This window comes from Plecotus auritus (assembly GCF_963455305.1).
Source record: "Plecotus auritus genome assembly, chromosome: 11".
NCBI classification, from domain to species: domain Eukaryota; kingdom Metazoa; phylum Chordata; class Mammalia; order Chiroptera; family Vespertilionidae; genus Plecotus; species Plecotus auritus.
Genome location: NC_137777.1, coordinates 4,185,983 through 4,203,141, shown reverse-complemented (window position 1 = coordinate 4,203,141; position 17,159 = coordinate 4,185,983). Strand labels below are relative to the sequence as shown.

Genomic DNA, 17,159 nt, shown 5'->3' with positions numbered 1-17,159 from the left:
ACCAGCAGATGCTTGGGGAGCGAAGGCAAGCTGGCTGCATATTCTTGATTAAAATCTCGTCTTTCTGCAAATCTCAGGGCCAGAACTGTTGACCTAGAGATGAGACAGACTCCTGTGAGAACGACTAGCATAGCAATTTGTTTAGTGTCTTTGAGGCCATAGAGAACTCTCAGAGGAATATCTCAGAGACTCCGCACATGGATTCATAAAGGGTGCGTGTATGAAATAGCCATTTAGAGATAAGACATCCACGGCTCAGAGATGTTTAGTGACCTGCTAAAGAACACACAGCAAAGAAGGAGCTGAAGTAGGGATTCAAACCTACAGCCAAAGCCCGTGTTTCCCATTTGATGAGGCTGCTTCTGCAGGGACTTGGGACCCTGGGGTGTCAATGTGTAAGACCAAGCGGCGAGGTTTAGGGTGGGACAAGCGCATTAGCTCCTGGCCTTGGGTGAGCCTGTACCCTGGTGTTCCTCAGAGAGAGAACAGGCGTGGCTCATCCCGCCTCCCGAGGCTCGGACGCTGCCATCAACAAGTTTGCAGAGTGCCCTGCACACTGTGGCACTCGAGAAATGTCCGTGTCCCCCGTTCGATGCCCAGCGGAGGCAACTGTACACAGGAGCAGGCGTGGGGCATTTCCTCAGCTCGGGCCGGGCTGGATGAAGAGGGGTGACATGTTGCCCACCTGCATTGGCTGACTGACACCCTGGCCGGTCCTCAGGGAAGACAGAGGAGGCCGTGCCCTCTGGGCTGTGATGCTCGGGACCCAGAAGATTTTTCCACCGTCCCGATTCTGCGTTCCTCGGCGTGAACGCCAGGCCTCACGACTTGGCCTCGAGCTGAAGTTTCCTGTCTCGTTGCCGGTCCATTCCCACCCGAGCCCTCGCTTCCCATTCCCTGGTTTCCCTGTTCCTAGAAAATGCCAGGCTTGCCCGGCCGGTGTGGCTCAGTGATTGAGCGTTGACTATGAACCAGGAGGTCACAGTTCGATTCTCAGTCAGGGGCACATGCCCGGGTTGCAGGCTCGATCCCCAGTGTGGGGAGTGCAGGAGACAGCCGATCAATGATTTGCTCTCATCATTGATGTTTCTCTCTCTCTCGCTCTCCTTCTCCCTTCCTCTCTGAAAGCAATAAAAATATATACTTTTAAAAATGCCAGGCTCCCCCTAGGTCTTCCCATCACTGCTTGTGATCAGCAAGCCTGCTCCTCCATCTGGAGAGTCACCCCCTCTCCAGGGCTCGGCCGCAACAGGGCTCACAGCTCTCCCCCACCTACGACAGGTAGACCCGCCTTGGTGGGAAGACTCCTATGTTGCAAGGTTGAGGCCTTCTGTCCTATCTCAGATGCTTGCTGCTCTCCTCCTGTATCTTATTCTGACTCTCCGGGGCCCGGGTGCTTTCTGCAGAGGGAGGTCTGTGTATATGACACCAGGTGTGACAGCAGGGCCCCTGCTTTTCCTGCCCCAGCCCCAGCCCCAGCCCCGAGCAGCCCCAGCCCCAGCCCCAGCCCCAGCCCCAGCCCTGAGCAGCCCCAGCCCCAGCCCCAGCCCCAGCCCCGAGCAGCCCCAGCCCCGAGCAGCCCCAGCCCCGAGCAGCCCCAGCCCCAGCCCCAGCCCCAGCCCCAGCCCCAGCCCCAGCCCCGAGCAGCCCCAGCCCCAGCCCTGAGCAGCCCCAGCCCCAGCCCCAGCCCCAACCCCAGCCCCGAGCAGCCCCAGCCCCAGCCCTGAGCAGCCCCAGCCCCAGCCCCAGCCCCAACCCCAGCCCCGAGCAGCCCCAGCCCCAGCCCTGAGCAGCCCCAGCCCCAGCCCCAGCCCCAACCCCAGCCCCGAGCAGCCCCAGCCCCAGCCCTGAGCAGCCCCAGCCCCAGCCTCAGCCCCAGCCCCAGCCCCAGCCCCAGCCCCGAGCAGCCCCAGCCCCAGCCCTGAGCAGCCCCAGCCCCAGCCCCAGCCCCAGCCCTGAGCAGCCCCAGCCCCAACCCCAGCCCTCAGCAGCCCCAGCCCCAGCCCCAGCCCCAGCCCCAGCCCCGAGCAGTCCCAGCCCCAGCCCTGAGCAGCCCCAGCCCCAGCCCTGAGCAGCCCCAGCCCCGAGCAGCCCCAGCCCCAGCCCTGAGCAGCCCCAGCCCCAGCCCCAGCCCCAGCCCCAGCCCCAGCCCCGAGCAGCCCCAGCCCCAGCCCCGAGCAGCCCCAGCCCCAGCCCCAGCCCCAGCCCCGAGCAGCCCCAGCCCCAGCCCCAGCCCCAGCCCCGAGCAGCCCCAGCCCCAGCCCCAGCCCCAGCCCCGAGCAGCCCCAGCCCCAGCCCCAGCCCCAGCCCCAGCCCCAGCCCCAGCCCCAGCCCTGAGCAGCCCCAGCCCCAGCCCTAGCCCCAGCCCCAGCCCCAGCCCTGAGCAGCCCCAGCCCCAGCCCCAGCCCCAGCCCCAGCCCCAGCCCCAGCCCCAGCCCCAGCCCCGAGCAGCCCCAGCCCCAGCCCCAGCCCCAGCCCCAGCCCCAGCCCCAACCCCAGCCCCAGCCCCGAGCAGCCCCAGCCCCAGCCCTGAGCAGCCCCAGCCCCAGACCTGAGCAGCCCCAGCCCCAGCCCCAGCCCCAGCCCCAGCCCCAGCCCTGAGCAGCCCCAGCCCCAGCCCCAGCCCCAGCTCCAGCCCCGAGCAGCCCCAGCCCCAGCCCTGAGCAGCCCCAGCCCCAGCCCCGAGCAGCCCCAGCCCCTGGAATTTAGTAGGTGCCCAAAAATAGCTGTAGAAGGGAATTCTTGGGAGAACAAACGGCCGAGGTACCATAAGTAATATTGGGGGTGGGGTGGTGGGGGTTGTCCTGGTGAGACAGGGTTTTCGTAACGATGGCCAGGAAGTTTTTCTGTTCTCCCCTTCATGTCTACCCTCAAGTGTGAGGAGACACCATCCAAGTCACACAATCGGGTGTGCCGGTGGCTGCCCTCACCACACTGAGCGGCCGGCCTTCGAGGTCTCCCTGGGTGTTTCTTGTCTCCGTCTCTGTCCAGTTGCACGTTGAATTGAGAATTTGGGACCCGGGGCAGCTTCTGAACGACCACCCCCCGCCCCAGTTCACCCAGGAAACTCTCTCTCCATCCAGGGGTATTAAATACACATTAGGTTTATTTTAATCAGGAATAAATACATGATTTAGCAAAACGTAATGCTTCCCACTTAGAAATCCCTCGGGTCCTCCCCACATACTCCAACCACGTGGGTCACAACGGAAAAGACCACATGGGACCCTGTGCAGACATCTGGCGGGTGGCGGCCCCGGCCTTATGTCGGCGGCAGCGTGCACGGGCTGCAGTCACTTCCCAGGCCTCGGCCGGTCCCTGCGAAGCCTTTTGGGTGCAGGGAAACCCCAGATGTCTTTTGGTGTAAACAGCCTGGGCTCTGCTGATACAGAAAAGCATGTAAACGCGTCGACACGTGTGGCGAGCACGGTGACCTCAGACGTGCGGAATGCGCATGGCAGACAGACAGATGCTCGTATAGGGCAGCGAGAGGCACCCCGGCACAGGCGCCGCCCCTCCCTGACCCCTGCCAGCGGGGAGAGCGAGGCCTGGCTGCGGGTGGCCCTCCTAGCAGGGGCAGGGCCCGTGGGCGGCTGGAGACCCGGCTTCTCCTGGCGAGGTCCTGGCTGTTGCTCTCTCGTCTCTTGCAGCGATGGAGCCAGAACTGAGCCCCCCTGGCCCCCTCCTTCCCCAAGCTCAGCACTTTGATTCGTGTGTGCGCCAGACCCTTCGTAGGATAAACTACCGGACAAATGAACGCTCCAGAACTTATCCATGTGCGACCATTCCGACCTCCTCCGCCCAGCCCCGCCCTCTCTCTCTGAAGGTCCAGCTGAAACCTGGGCTCCGAGTCACCGCACGTGACCCCTGTCCCACGCAGAGCCAGGCGCTGATGTCCGCCTTGGCACCCACTTCCACGATCTTCGTTTACACACTTTCTCTCTGTCCGCACTGTGACCTCTGCTGGGGCCTGGGGCTCAGTTGTCTTTTGTTTTTTTTCCTGACACCTCACATAGGTCAGGACACGGTGCCTCTTCGCAGCCAGGGGGGGAGTCTGGGCGCATTAATGTGGGGACTTGGGGTTTGCCTCGAAGCTCTGTGCGGCGAAGCTGCAGCGGGGATGTGGTGGAAGCTCACGCAGTCCGCCCGCACCCTGCGCCCCTCCCAGCAGCTCCCCTCGCCCCTGAGCCTCGGACCCTGCAGAGGCGGGGAGGCCATGTGACCTCTGCACATGCGGCTTTGGGACCCGAGGGGCAAAGAGAGCTTCAGGGCTAATTAGAACGGTGGGTGAACATTTAGGGTCCCTGAGTCACAATGTGGACAGAGAAGGTGGGAGCGTGTGTCCTTCGCGAGAGGAGGTGCGTGTGTACCCGAGGCCTCTGTCGATGGCTGAGCAGGTGCCGTGCAGGGGACCCGTGTGCGAACCCGGACCTTTGCCCGGGACGCCGTTGTTGGCCGGTCTTCTTCCATGGCGTTTCTCCTTCAGACGCTTTCTCTGTGAGCTCAGAGGGCAGAGTGTTGGGGGTGGGCCCTGCGCCCTTTCTTGGGGGAGAGTGGCTGTCTTCCCCGCAGACACGTTGAGCACACAACATACAAGCAGGCTCTTCCGAAGCATTGGGCGATCGCGTCGCGAGTCGACGTGCGGTGATGTCCAGAACTGGCCCGACGCCAGGGAGGGTCCCTGAGTCACGATGTGGACAGAGAAGGTGGGAGCGTGAGCTTAGGTATCTTCTCTGCGCGTCTGGAAGACGCGAGGTTCCCGGGGACCAGGCGACCATGCCCCCCGGCTGGACCCCCGGCGATAGTCCAGAGTCTGTTCCCGCTGGGCACACACCGTGCGTCTGCCCGTCCGTCCGGGGCTAGTCCTCGAAGTAGGGCGGCGACGAGAAGAAGGCGCTCTTCCTCTTGCTCCCGCTGTACAGCAGGGACAGGCTCTTCTTCTTCCGGTCCAGGGGCGCGCTGCCGTCGCCGGACAGGGACAGGTAGGAGGCGATGCTCTCCCGGAGGCCGTAGCTGAAGAGGGACTCGTCCACCCCCAGGGGGTTCCCCGCGCCCTCGGGGTCCTCCTGCAGCCTGTGCGTGGGAGCAAAGGGGACAGAGGGAGGGGGGAAAAGAGGGATCAGGACAAGAGCATGAGAAGAGGAAGGGAAAAAAGGCTGGTTAGCATTTCTCTAGCTTACCGTTCTAATTCTGCTTCCTATATTTGGGGCTGTGTGACCTTAGACAAGTCACTGAACCTCTCTGAACCACCGTTTCCTTCAATGGCTAAAATGTCTCACTCACTGTAAGTTTTAATGAGCATTTTTTATGATATTTACAAGAAAGAGCAGTTTTATTTATCTCCCAGTCATCTCTGACTTCTGATTTTTTTTAAAAAAATTTTCCAATGGGATGTCTGGATCGGTATTTAATTAATAAGGTAACCCACCAATCAATCTCCAACTACATAACCCCTAAAATACAATAGCAGACACTCTAAATAGATCAGTGGAAAATGCTTTTCCCTTAAAAAAAAACCCACAAAAAACAAAACAAATGATGCCACTTAGGATTTTGCTGGTGTTGGTTTGAACTCTCAGAGGGAGTCTGAAAGAATATTAAATGATACAAGAGTTCTTTGTGATCCTCTCTCGGATCCTAACAATTAGGGAAAGGAAGGTGGCATCTTTCTGCTAGAAAATGTCCTGCTCACACTGAATGGGCCTCAGGAAATGTTTGCAGAACTGGGGGGCTGGGGCCCTGCCAGGGAGTCGCTAGGGTCGTGGCCCCGACTGCGTGAGGCCCGAGGCTGGGTCTGCCTCCTGGGGGACGGCGGGGTTCCACAGGGTGTGCCCGCTCAGTGTGCCCACCGTCAGGTTCCAGCGGGGCCGGCTGTGACTGGCCACGGTGTTCACGTGCCGGGCTCCCACGTAGGACTGGGGCTCACACACACAGACAGACACCTGGCACCTCACCTGGACATCTTCCTCCAGTCCAGGGTCTTCTGGCGCAGGGTGACGGGCGAGTCGGAGGCCCGCACGGCCGGGGCAGCGGAGCTCTGGGTGAGGCAGGGTGTGGTCAGCACGCAGCACAGACCGTCGGCCACCTCTGAGGACGGAGCAGACAGCGGGTCAGGGACGGAGACGCCGCAACCAGCGCAGGCGTGGGCCCGAGGGACCATCCGGCACAGCCCCCTCCACCCCGAGGAGGGCCCATGTGCAGGGGGCTGTGGGCAACCTGACTCCCCAGAGCTCACCGAGCAGCATTGAAGACAGTATGGTGGCTGGATACACAGGTGGGGAGGAAGGAAGACAAAAGAAACGATGAAAGGAGACAGGGAAGGGAGGGAGGGAGGGAGGGAGGGAGAAAGCGAGAGAGAGGGAAGTAAAGGTGATCTCAACAAAGATACAAGGTACAGAAAAAGAAGGAGGAGAAAAGCAAAGATTCAAAGCGAAAGAGAGAAAGTGGACAAAGGAAAAGGTGGGGAGAACCCTCTCCCCTTTACCCTAGCTCAGGGGTGGGCAAACTTTTTGACTCGAGGGCCACAATGAGTTCTTAAACTGGACCGGAGGGCCGGAACAAAAGCATGGATGGAGTGTTTGTGTGAACTAATATAAATTCAAAGTAAAGGAGCGGAGGGGAGAGCAAGAGAACCGGATAGAACAGCCGGATCCGGCCCGCGGGCCTTAGTTTGCCCACGGCTGCCCTAGACACTCACGCACAAGGAGAACGAAAGCGGAGTAAACCCATCGTCCCCTCGGCTGGTGTGAGCTGTCTGAGCTCCCAGCCCTCCTCCCGGAGCTTCAGACGCAGCGCCCCCTCGCAGGCCCTCCCCCAGCCCCTGTGCTCATGAGAGAGGTGGGGCCTGGCTGCGCTCAGACCTTCTGAGAGATGGAGGAAAGCGGGGCGTCTTCAGGTTGAGGACCCCGGGCCTGTCATGTCACAGGGGCGATGGCGGGGCCGAGGGTGCCAGGTGCTACTGGCCCCGGGCAGGGCCGGGCAGAGCCGCGTCACCCATGGGTGTCTCCGCCTCCCGTCTTATCTATGGAGCCCCGGGGGGGGGGGGCGGCGGGGGGCGGGGGTGTCCTTGCCCAAGAACAAAAGGAAACTGTACTGAGGAGCAAACCCAGGCTCTCAGAGGGTGGCGGCCAGGACGCCCATTCCCGCGCTCAGTCTGCCCTTCACCTTGAACGTGAATGCCCACCCACACTGTCCCACGCCGCGAAACGCGAGATTGGACCCTGAGGCCAGAGGGGGCTTAATGGCATGTGAATCTGAAATAATTACCTGTCACGGGCTGGAAATGGAAATGGCCTCACCAGTGAGGGGGTGACTAGGGGTGAGGGACCAAATCAGACGCAAAGACCCAAGAAATCGGCGGCGGGACCCAGCCCAGGCGGGGACTTGGCGACAGCCTTTCCTTAGAGAGCTTAACAGGTAGGGTGAGGAGGCAAGTTTGGCAACGAGACAGGCAGGTGCCGCGAGCCCCGCGCTGAGCGAGGCCACGTCCTTGAGCCGCCAGCACGGGTGGGCCCAGTTTCGGAATGCGACGCGGAGGGTCCTGGGGCCAAGTCACTTGCTCAGGGTCACAGAGCTGTGACCCCACCTGTCGCCTGGACTCTGAGCCAGGCACTTGTTCTAAGAGCACAGCTCATTGCCCCTGACATGGAGGAGAGAGAAGTCCTTCCTGCCTCTGGGGTCTGGACGCACGCCTCTCCTTCTCCCGTCTGTGGAAATCTCTAGAACACTCCCTCAGGCTCTCAGACCTCTCAGCTCCAGCTCCACACTCAAGGGCCCCCTGTCCCCACCGCTTGTCTCTCTGGCCCTGATTTAGACCTCATTTGTGTCCTACGCTCTCTGCTCTCTCAGTCACCACTGCGCATGGAATACCCAAATGCCAGACTTCTCACACTGGTGCTTTCTGGGTCCTCACAACAATCCTATAAGAGGCACTTCATCCCCATTTTATAGATGAAGAAACTGAGGCTTCGAGATGGTAGGTAACTGCCCGAGGGCCCCCGGGAAGTAGGTGCAAGCAGCCCGTGCAACAGAGACGCCAGTGCAGACCCCTCGGGGCACAATCACGCTAACGCTGTCCTGAGGAGAAGCTGGCGGGTGGTGAAACTGGCCACGCGTCAACCTTGGGGTCCCCAGGAGCCCGGGAGTATTTCAGGGTTTCAGTCCCATTTCAGTTACTACAGGGTGAAGCAGACTGCAGTCCGTCTCCTGGTGCAGGCCCAGGAGGTGGTGGAGAAGGCCCTGCTCTGTGCCAGTGCACAGTCCCGGGTGAGCCTGGCTGGTGCATGGTCCCGAGTGAGCCTGGCTGGTGCAGGGTCCCGGGTGAGCCTGGCTGGTGCATGGTCCCGGGTGAGCCTGGCTGGTGCATGGTCCCGGGTGAGCCTCGCTGGTGCAGGGTCCCGAGTGAGCCTGGCTGGTGCACGGTCCCGAGTGAGCCTGGCTGGTGCACAGTCCCGGGTGAGCCTCGCTGGTGCAGGGTCCCGGGTGAGCCTGGCTGGTGCACAGTCCCGGGTAAGCCTCGCTGGTGCAGGGTCCCGAGTGAGCCTGGCTGGTGCACAGTCCCGGGTAAGCCTCGCTGGTGCAGGGTCCCGAGTGAGCCTGGCTGGTGCACGGTCCCGAGTGAGCCTGGCTGGTGCACAGTCCCGGGTGAGCCTCGCTGGTGCAGGGTCCCGGGTGAGCCTGGCTGGTGCACAGTCCCGGGTAAGCCTCGCTGGTGCAGGGTCCCGAGTGAGCCTGGCTGGTGCAGGGTCCCAGGTGAGCCTGGCCGGAAGCCTGCGGACCGCCCTGTCCGTGACATCCTGCTGGGGCGGCATCCCTCATGTTTGCCTTTGTCTATGCAAAACTTCTGGTCTGCACACCTCTGGTATGATTGTTATTAAGAGCCAATACCACAACCAATGTTTACTCATTCTCGGTAGAAGTGCACCGTCTCCAGGACTCCTTCCTCTTTCATTTTTAGCCGAGCCGCTAGGTTTTCGGGTGTCACAGAAATAATTCGTGTTATCTTTTATTTTGCACCCGCCGCACGCCAGGCTGGGATGGCACGTCACCTCCGGGTTCGATGGTGTGGCGTGATCAACACCCCCGCGGGCGGGTCGCATCCACCTTCTGTGAGCGGGGACCTGAGTCTCGCAGAGGCCGCGGGTTTTGTCCAAGGCCTCACAGAGCCCCCTAGCCTCCGAGCTTGGGCCTGTGCCTTTCATGCGGCCATACCTCCCTCACGACAGCGCGTCTCACAGGCCAGGTGCGGGAACCCAGGCCCCAGGGTCTCCTCTTTCTCCTTGAAATGCCCTTCATGACCCCACACCGAAAGGTCCCCAGGGGGTCAGGTCAGGCCCTCTGAACCTGGAAGGGGGAGGACACTAGCAAAGTGAAAGCGACCTCTCTTCCTCCCCCTGGTGCTCAGGGAGGAGGCGGGAGGGGCCGCCCTGGCCACGGAGCGGGAGGAGCCGCAGCGATGCGCTGGAGGCGCCCTCCCAGCACTGTGTGCACCAGCCCCAGCATCTCACAGCACCCCCAGGGGGAACACTCAGCACCCTCGATACACAGAGAGGAAAAGGAGCCCCGAGTTGCCCACCCAGCCCAGGGTGCCCAGAGGTCTGGGATACGAGCGCCGGTTCCACAGCAACTTTGAGAAACAGCCACCTTTTCGCTCTCTCTCCCTTTTCCGTAAAGTAAAACCCCAACTCCTGACCCGTCCTCCAGGCCTGTCAGTCCCCCTCAGCTCTCCTGTCCCATCGCCCTCGTCAAAACCACGCTCTGGCCAAAACCGGTTTGGCTCAGTGGATAGAGCGTCGGCCTGTGGACTGAAGGGTCTCGGGTTCGATTCCAGTCAAGGGCATGTACCTTGGTTGCGGGCACATCCCCAGTGGGAGGTGTGCAGGAGGCAGCTGATCGATGTCTCTCTCTCATCGACGTTTCTAGCTCTCTATCCCTCTCCCTTCCTCTCTGTGAAATATCAATAAAATATATTTAAAAAAAAACAAAAAACAAAACACCACGCTCTGTTCCCACCACCTCGGCGGGTGACCCCTGGTCAGCGTGGGTCATCCCGACCCCCCTCCTGGGTCCAGGAAGGCCACGGGAGTGAATGGTCTTTAATTGCTCCTTGGGAAGCAGGCCAGAACAGGGTGAACGCGGCTAACAGGCAGAGCGAGCGGGATTCTAGGGAAACCGGGCGTCTGGCGGAGCAGAGTCTACTGACACTTCGTCAAGGAGGGAGTCCCTGACCGGTGTGGCTCAGTGGTTGAGCATCGACCTATGAACCAGGAGGTCAAGGTTCGATTCCTGGTCAGGGCACATGCCCAGCTTGGGGGCTCTATTGCCAGTAGGGGGCGTGCAGGAGGCAGCCGATAGGTGATTCTCATCATTAATGTTTCTGTCTGTCTCTCCCTCTCCCTTCCTCTCTCTGAAATCATTTTTTTTTAAATATATATTTTATTGATTTTTTTACAGAGAGGAAGGGAGAGGGAGAGTCAGAAACATCGATAAGAGAGAAACATGGATCAGCTGCCTCCCGCACACCTCCCACTGGGGATGTGCCCGCAACCAAGGTACATGCCTTTGACCGGAATCGAACCTGGGGCCCTTCAGTCCGCAGGCCGACGCTCTATCCACTGAGCCACACCGGTCAGGGCGTGAAATCATGTTTTTAAAAGGCATAAGAAAGGAAGGGCTGGAGGCCCAGGAGGAGCCTGCCGTGCAGAAAAGGGGAAACGGGTGGCACTGCAGAGCAAAGCCCGGAGGCCCGCAGCTGCGCGGTCGGCTTGAGGAAGTGCGAGCCGCCCGGGGCTGCGGACGCAGGGGCACCACCGGCCTCTCTCGTGTACAGGCAGGGACGGGCCGGGCGAACTCGAGATTTGCTGCGTTTCACCAATGCTCACGCAGGCGGCATCGCGGGCACCCTATTTCAGCCTGAGACTTAGAGGCTGAGGGAACGGGCAAAGAGCACGTGGAGAAGGCGGGTGGCAGAGAGCACAGCGACCCACGGGCACCCTGGACGGAGGGCCCGCAGGGCGGTTAGCAAGGCGGGGCGTCAGGGCGGGGCCGGGGCGCCTCTTACCGGAGTAGTGGTTGACCAGGTCCTCCAGGCACTGGAAGGTGAGCCGCGGCGAGATGTAGTACCAGTTGTTGGGCAGCCGGAAGATGCGGTAGTGCTTGACCTGCCGGTGCCGCACCGAGAGCGAGTAGAAGCCTGCGGGCCCGGAGGGCGGCTCAGTGGCATCCCGGGGGCTCCCACCCGAGGGCACCCGGCTAAACGCCCCCCCTGACCCCCGCCCCCGCCCGAGGCCGAGAGGTTTTCTCAGCCTGTCCCATGATGACACCCAGACACACTCTCATGTCAGGAGCAGCAGCCACGAGAACCCCATCTGTGTGGATGCGGCTCACTCTCTCTTTTAAAAAAAATGCATTTTTATTGATTTCGGAGAGGCCTGTCTGTGCTCTGTGACGTTCCCACGTGGGGAGCTTTCACATCCATTTCTGGGCCCTTGGGCTGCACGAGGGGTTAGAGCAGGGGTCCTCAAACTTTTTAAACAGGGGGCCAGTTCACGGTCCCTCAGACCGTGGGAGGGCCGGACTATAGTTTAAGAAAAAAACTGAACAAATTCCTATGCGCACTGCGGGCCCGGGACGAGTGGGCTGCTAAGCAGGACAGGCAGCGGCACCCGGCGGGCCGGATACATGTCCTCGGCGGGCCGCATGTGGCCCGCGGGCCGTAGTTTGAGGAACCCCGGGTTAGAGTCAGGTTGCAGCCACAGGCCGGGACCCGGGGCATCCTTGGGTTCGGCCCGCGTACCCTCAAGCGCCTCACTGGTGAGAGGCCTCAGGGTTATGCCCCTGCTTTCTTGCCCCAGCTCCCTCTGACTTGGGCTTGGTGTCCTCAGAAATGCGGGGAGAGGGGCAGTGAAGACATTTTTCTGGCTCTCCCCAAGAAACCCGGGAACTGCGCTCCTCCCCCTCAAGCAGCATCAGGGTGACAGCACCTCACGGCTTCCGGCGAGCAGAGCCTTTGCCACGCTCCCAGCCTTGATTTGCCCACCTGGGCAGATAGAGAACTAGACTCGGGGCACGTGTACCAGTCCTTCCTGCGCTGTGTTCTGGGGGCCCAGGGGTGAAAGCGTCCCGGGGCACAGAGACGGGGGCACTCTATTTTACCGAGTCTTTGCCCCTTGGGCTGGGCTGGGCTGAGCTATCTCCCAACAACATCTCCGTGAACTCTCAGAAAGGCCTAGGGAAAGTGAGGCTCAGAGCCCTTGAGTGACACGGCCGGAGGTACGCAGCTTGGCATGGCGACCTGGACCCTGGTTCCGAGCAGGCCTGAGACTAGCCTTCGGAGGGGCGTCCCTCGCTCGGCCCAGGCCCACCCTCTGACTCGACCCAGCATGTGCCTTTCTGTAGCCTCAGCGGGGCCTGAGGCAGGGCGAGCCGGTCCAGGGCCCAGGTGTCAACTTGTGAGAACTTCGCACGCCCGAGGGAGCGGGGCCTGCACCCCACCCGGCCGGCCAGCTGTAGGTCTGCCTGGCGATCTCTTCATTTTCAGAGCAGTGTGGGCCCCTCCCGGGCTCTCCCGCCCGCCCACACCAGCTAGGGACCCGGGTCTGGGTCCCCTGCCTCGGGGACACTGGGACATGCATCACCTTGGCTTTGATCTTGCTCTAAAAAAATACCCGCAGAGACTCTGCGTCCTCCTCCTTGACAGCAAGGTGCCAGGAGCAGGCTGAGAACCCGCAAGTATCTTCTGTGTTTAAACAGTTTTATTATCATCCTTTCTCAGCCTGGGAAGGCCCAAGTGGAAGGCCCAAGAATCGCGTCTGCTTGCTTACGTGTGTCCATTACGTCCCTGACACCGGGAGAAGCATGTTCCTCCGGCTGATCCCACGTGATAGATAAGGGGACCTGGGCTTCGAGAGGGGGTGTGGCTCCTTCATCACCCACATGGCTGGAACTGGAACTGGGGACCCCTGCTCAGAACCCCGCAGCGCCCTGCTGACTTAGTGCGTAGGATGTAAGGAAATTATGCAAATCAGATCAGGGTATGTGCAGTGTGTATCTGTGGGTCCTGCTTCTTGAAGATTTCTGATTTCATTGCTGGGCACAGAGGGAGCTAGTACTGGGGTCTCCTGGGTAGTGAGGCCACCACAAATATTACATTGGAGCCACTCCACCACCTCACCAGGGAGGGGGTTCTTCCCATTTCACAGCTGAGAAAACGGAGCTCAGCACCGGCCAGGCCCCGCGCAGAGCCCACGCTCTCTCTGCCCTCGTGCTGCCCACACCGGCCTCGGCCTTTCCTTTCCGTCGATGGGAAATTGCCCCGCAGGCGTCGCCAGGACCTGATGTGGGTCCAGCCCCCCACTGCCTGTATCTGGGCCCCGGGCTTCCATGCTGGCCTCACCGCGGTGCGTGGGCTGCAGGGAGCGCACCACCTCGGCCTGCTGGGCGTGCTTCATGGGAGGAGGGAAGGTGAGCCGGGCCGTGCGTGAGTCAGCCAGGGGCCAGACCTGCTTGTCTGACCCGAGCGTGGGAAGGTGAGTCGGGGGCTGCTCACCTTTCTTCGTCTCGCTCTCCCGGATCATGAAGGAGCCGATCTTCGTGTCGGGCAGCTGCAGCAGCTCCTCGGCCTTGTCTCTGCCCAGCCCTTCAAACAGCCAGCTGGGGGGCGGGGGGGGGGGGGGGGGGGGAGGCGGCGTGAGTGCCCGGCATACCGCCCAGGGCCAGGCGGGCTCGGAAACTAAGATCCAGGGCCAGTTCATATAGAACTGCTGGTATTGAAAAGACCAGGGCGATTGACTTTTCCCTCCCTCCCTTCCTTCCTTCCTTCCTTCCTTCCTTCCTCCTTTCCTTTCCTTCCTTCCTTCCTTCCTCCTTTCCTTCCTTCCTTCCTCCCTTCCTCCTTTCCTTCCTTCCTTCCTTCCTTCCTTCCTTCCTTCCTTCCTTCCTCCTTTCCTTTCCTTCCTTCCTACCTTCCTTCCTCCTTTCCTTCCTTCCTCCTTTCCTTCCTTCCTTCCTTCTTTCCTTCCTTCCTTCTTTCCTTCCTTCCTTCCTTCCTTCCTTCCTTCCTTCCTTCCTTCCTCCCTCCCTCCCTCCCTCCCTCCCTCCCTCCCTTCCTTCCTTCCTTCCTTCCTTCCTTCCTTTCCTTCCTTCCTTCCTTCCTTCCTTCCTTCCTCCTTTCCTTCCTTCCTTCCTTCCTTCCTTCCTCCTTTCCTTCCTTCCTTCCTTCCTTCCTTCCTTCCTTCCTTCCTTCCTTCTTTCCTTCCTTCCTTTAATCTTTCAAATAAAATTCCTTAGTACCTACCACATGCCGGTATGCCATTGAATCACGAGGACAGAGATGCATAAAAAAATCTATCTTTTTTTATTGATTTCAGAGAGGAAGAGAGAGAAATAGAAACATCAATGATGAGAGAGAATCATTGATCGGCTGCCTCCTGCAGGCCCCCTACTGGGGATCAAGCCCACAACCTGGGCCTGAGCCCTGACTGGGAATGGAACCATGACCTCCTGGCTCATAGGTTGAGGCTCAACCCCTGAGCCACACTGGCAGGGCTGAAACATCTTTCTTACCCCGTTTCTCAGATGCCACCTGGGCTGTGTCCACACTGTATTATGTGAGAGATGAGCTTTCTAAAACTTGATAAGTACCTCTTGGGTGGGTAGCTCCTTTAATGTCTGTCTCCCTTGTAATCTAACTCCCGGCCCCTCCCTCGCTGACCAGGAGGGCAGGGACTCTGTCTTCTCGGGTTTCGATTTTGGGTTTTGCTTTTGGGTTTCGTTTCTGCGCCCAGGTTGTCGGGCTTGGTGCATATCTGTGGAGGGATGAACGGGCGCCAGGAAGAAGGAAAGACAGGTGCCTCGTTCACCAGCTCCCCACGCCCCACTCGGCTTTCCTACCATGTCCTCCCTGCCTCCTCTTCGTCAGCCGACTGTAAGCACAGGTGTCATGGCACTGTGCGTTTACATACGGTTCTTGCTTCGTTCACGTAATGGGAAAAAGCAGTTGTAACCCAGCCGCCCAGCCTCCCGTGGAGCGCGCCCCTCCCCTGGGCAAGGGCACTGCTGGGTCCTCTCTGGAAGGCGCTCTGTGGGCACAACGGCCAGGTTCCCAGGCACGACCCTTCCTCGTCCCAGAGCAGCCTGGCCGCTCGGCCCGGAAGGGGACGCGGTGCCAGCAGCTGGCTACTGTGTCCTCGGGAGCCATTTGTTTACAAATAAGGAGCGGCGATGACATTCACTCATGCCCGGGGCTCCCAGGGGGCTCTTGTTGTTAAGATCATGAATATGTCAACCCTGGCCTGTTTGGCTCCATGGATAGAGCGTCGGCCTGCAAACTGAAGGGTCCCGGGTTCAATTCTGGTCAAGGGCACATGCCTGGGTTGCAGGCTTATTCCCCAGTATGGGGCATGCAGGAGGCAGCCGATCCATGATTCTCTCTCATCATTGATGCTTCTCTCTCTCTCTCTCTCTCTCTCTCTCCCTTCCTCTCTGAAATCAGTAAAAATATACTTAAAAAATTGTATGTGACAAGCATCCACCCTTTCAAGTCCTGACACGAACTTGCACTTGTAAAAATGAAGGCAAGAAGCCAATCACAACAGCCATGTGTGGATACTCAATATGGGCCACAGACCATATTAAAGCCCTGGACATCAAATCCTCACATCCACCCCCCAAGACAGGTGTATTATCTCTCTTTCGCCGATGAGGATACTGAGTGTCAGCGTGATTCACCTGCCCAAGTCACTCCAGGTCGGCTAGGGCCACAGCTTGAATTGTTCTTCTGGGACATCCCATTTCACAACCACAGTATGGCACTGCCTCGCCTGCTGTTCAGTGTTTTAAGGATCTTTATTGCATCGACGAGCTTGGGAGCTCCGTTCGGCCGTGATTACATCTCGCTTATACGGGCTAGCCCACGGCGGCCCCGGCTCTAGGAACCGGCTTAGAGCAGAAGGGGCCTTACCTTCTCAAGCCTAGTGCCTCCCTTTCCACCGCCCCACGCGGGACTCTCTCCACGCTAGCTACAGGTCACTAGCATGAACATGGCGCTGTATGGACGCTGTCTGAGACGTGCACTCACCCATGGTAAACTCTGGCCACACATATCCCGGGGATGTAGTTCTCACGTCCGGTGCTGAGGGAAATGGCTTTCCACCAGCCCCCTTCGCTGCAGGAACAAGAGCAGGGAGGGAAAGGTCAAAGTTAATGGGCCAAATGCGTGAAGGAACAGAGTAGTCAGATTTAACCCGGGCATGCACGTGGCGACCTTGTGCTTTAAGATCTTTCATTGGCCACGTTGACCCAAATGTCTCCATATGAAAATTTAGTTTTTAAGTACCTCCCCCCCCACACACACATTCCAAGCTAATTAGGAAATCTTCCCACGTGCGGACAACAGGCACCAGAGATCAGCAGCTGGTTTCTAGAGGACGTTGCACCATTGGGGGCTGTTTACAAGTAAGTGTGTGCCTGGTTTATGCCCCGGTAGAACCAGGACACTTCCTCTGTCGGTGGCCACAAGGACTGAAATAAAAGGGGAGTGGAACCCTGTTTGTTGTAGAGCAGGGATGGGGAACATCCGGACCACGGGCTGTATAAGGCCTGAGAAATCATGTGGTCTGGCCCTGCCAAGGCATGAGGGGTGAGTTAATGAAATGTTTGACCAAATACAGCAGGCTAATGTTTAAGCTGATAAATTCGTATGGCTCCCGAATGGTGTTATAAACATCCAAATGGCCCTGGGCAGAAAAAGGGTTCCCCACCCCTGTTCTGGAGACTATTTCAAACTAGGGAGAGACAACAGGATAGAAGGCAATACTGTGCGTATCATCAGAAGTTTCCCCAGGCCCCTGGGTCCTCCTTCCTGGGCCTGCACTTGCATATGTTATCAACAGCGCCCGTGTTGGGGGAGCTGAGACTAACACGATAACAGACCTTAAAAGCCACTGAGGAATTGACATTGTTATCCGGGAGGCAATGGGGAGCCACTGGAGGTTTCAGAGCACCGGCAGCGTGGAGGGGGATGCAGCATGAAGGTCTTCTGGATGGGCCACTGTCTCACTTCACTGGAGGATCAGGGCTTGTAGGGAATTTCACAGCTATAGCTGGAACCTAACCATGGCCCCCCCAATCGAGTTCATCCTTTTTTGGGGGGGTGTTGTAAA

General features: G+C 59.5%; 2 protein-coding genes across 5 annotated transcripts in view; one reads left to right on the top strand and one right to left on the bottom strand.

Annotated features, from left to right (window-relative positions):
* The window catches only part of TG (thyroglobulin), a gene marked incomplete at both ends in the record, with an annotated part of 170,570 nt that overhangs the window by 97,496 nt on the left and 55,915 nt on the right, over window positions 1–17,159 (top strand). The gene's annotated exons all lie outside the window — the stretch shown is intronic.
* Window positions 3,080–17,159, bottom strand: part of SLA (Src like adaptor) — a gene marked incomplete at its 5' end in the record, with an annotated part of 52,886 nt that continues 38,806 nt past the window's right edge. For 3 of the 4 annotated variants that reach the window (XM_080646384.1, XM_080646383.1, XM_080646382.1), the window contains 5 exons: window positions 3,087–5,073; window positions 5,955–6,087; window positions 11,060–11,191; window positions 13,547–13,650; window positions 16,076–16,162. In XM_080646384.1, the coding sequence (XP_080502510.1) occupies window positions 4,860–5,073; window positions 5,955–6,087; window positions 11,060–11,191; window positions 13,547–13,650; window positions 16,076–16,162 (670 nt within the window). In that variant the 3' untranslated portion in view covers window positions 3,087–4,859. Of the gene's footprint in view, window positions 5,074–5,954; window positions 6,088–11,059; window positions 11,192–13,546; window positions 13,651–16,075; window positions 16,163–17,159 lie in introns of all 4 variants that reach the window. The other variant, XM_080646385.1, reaches the window with a different exon arrangement.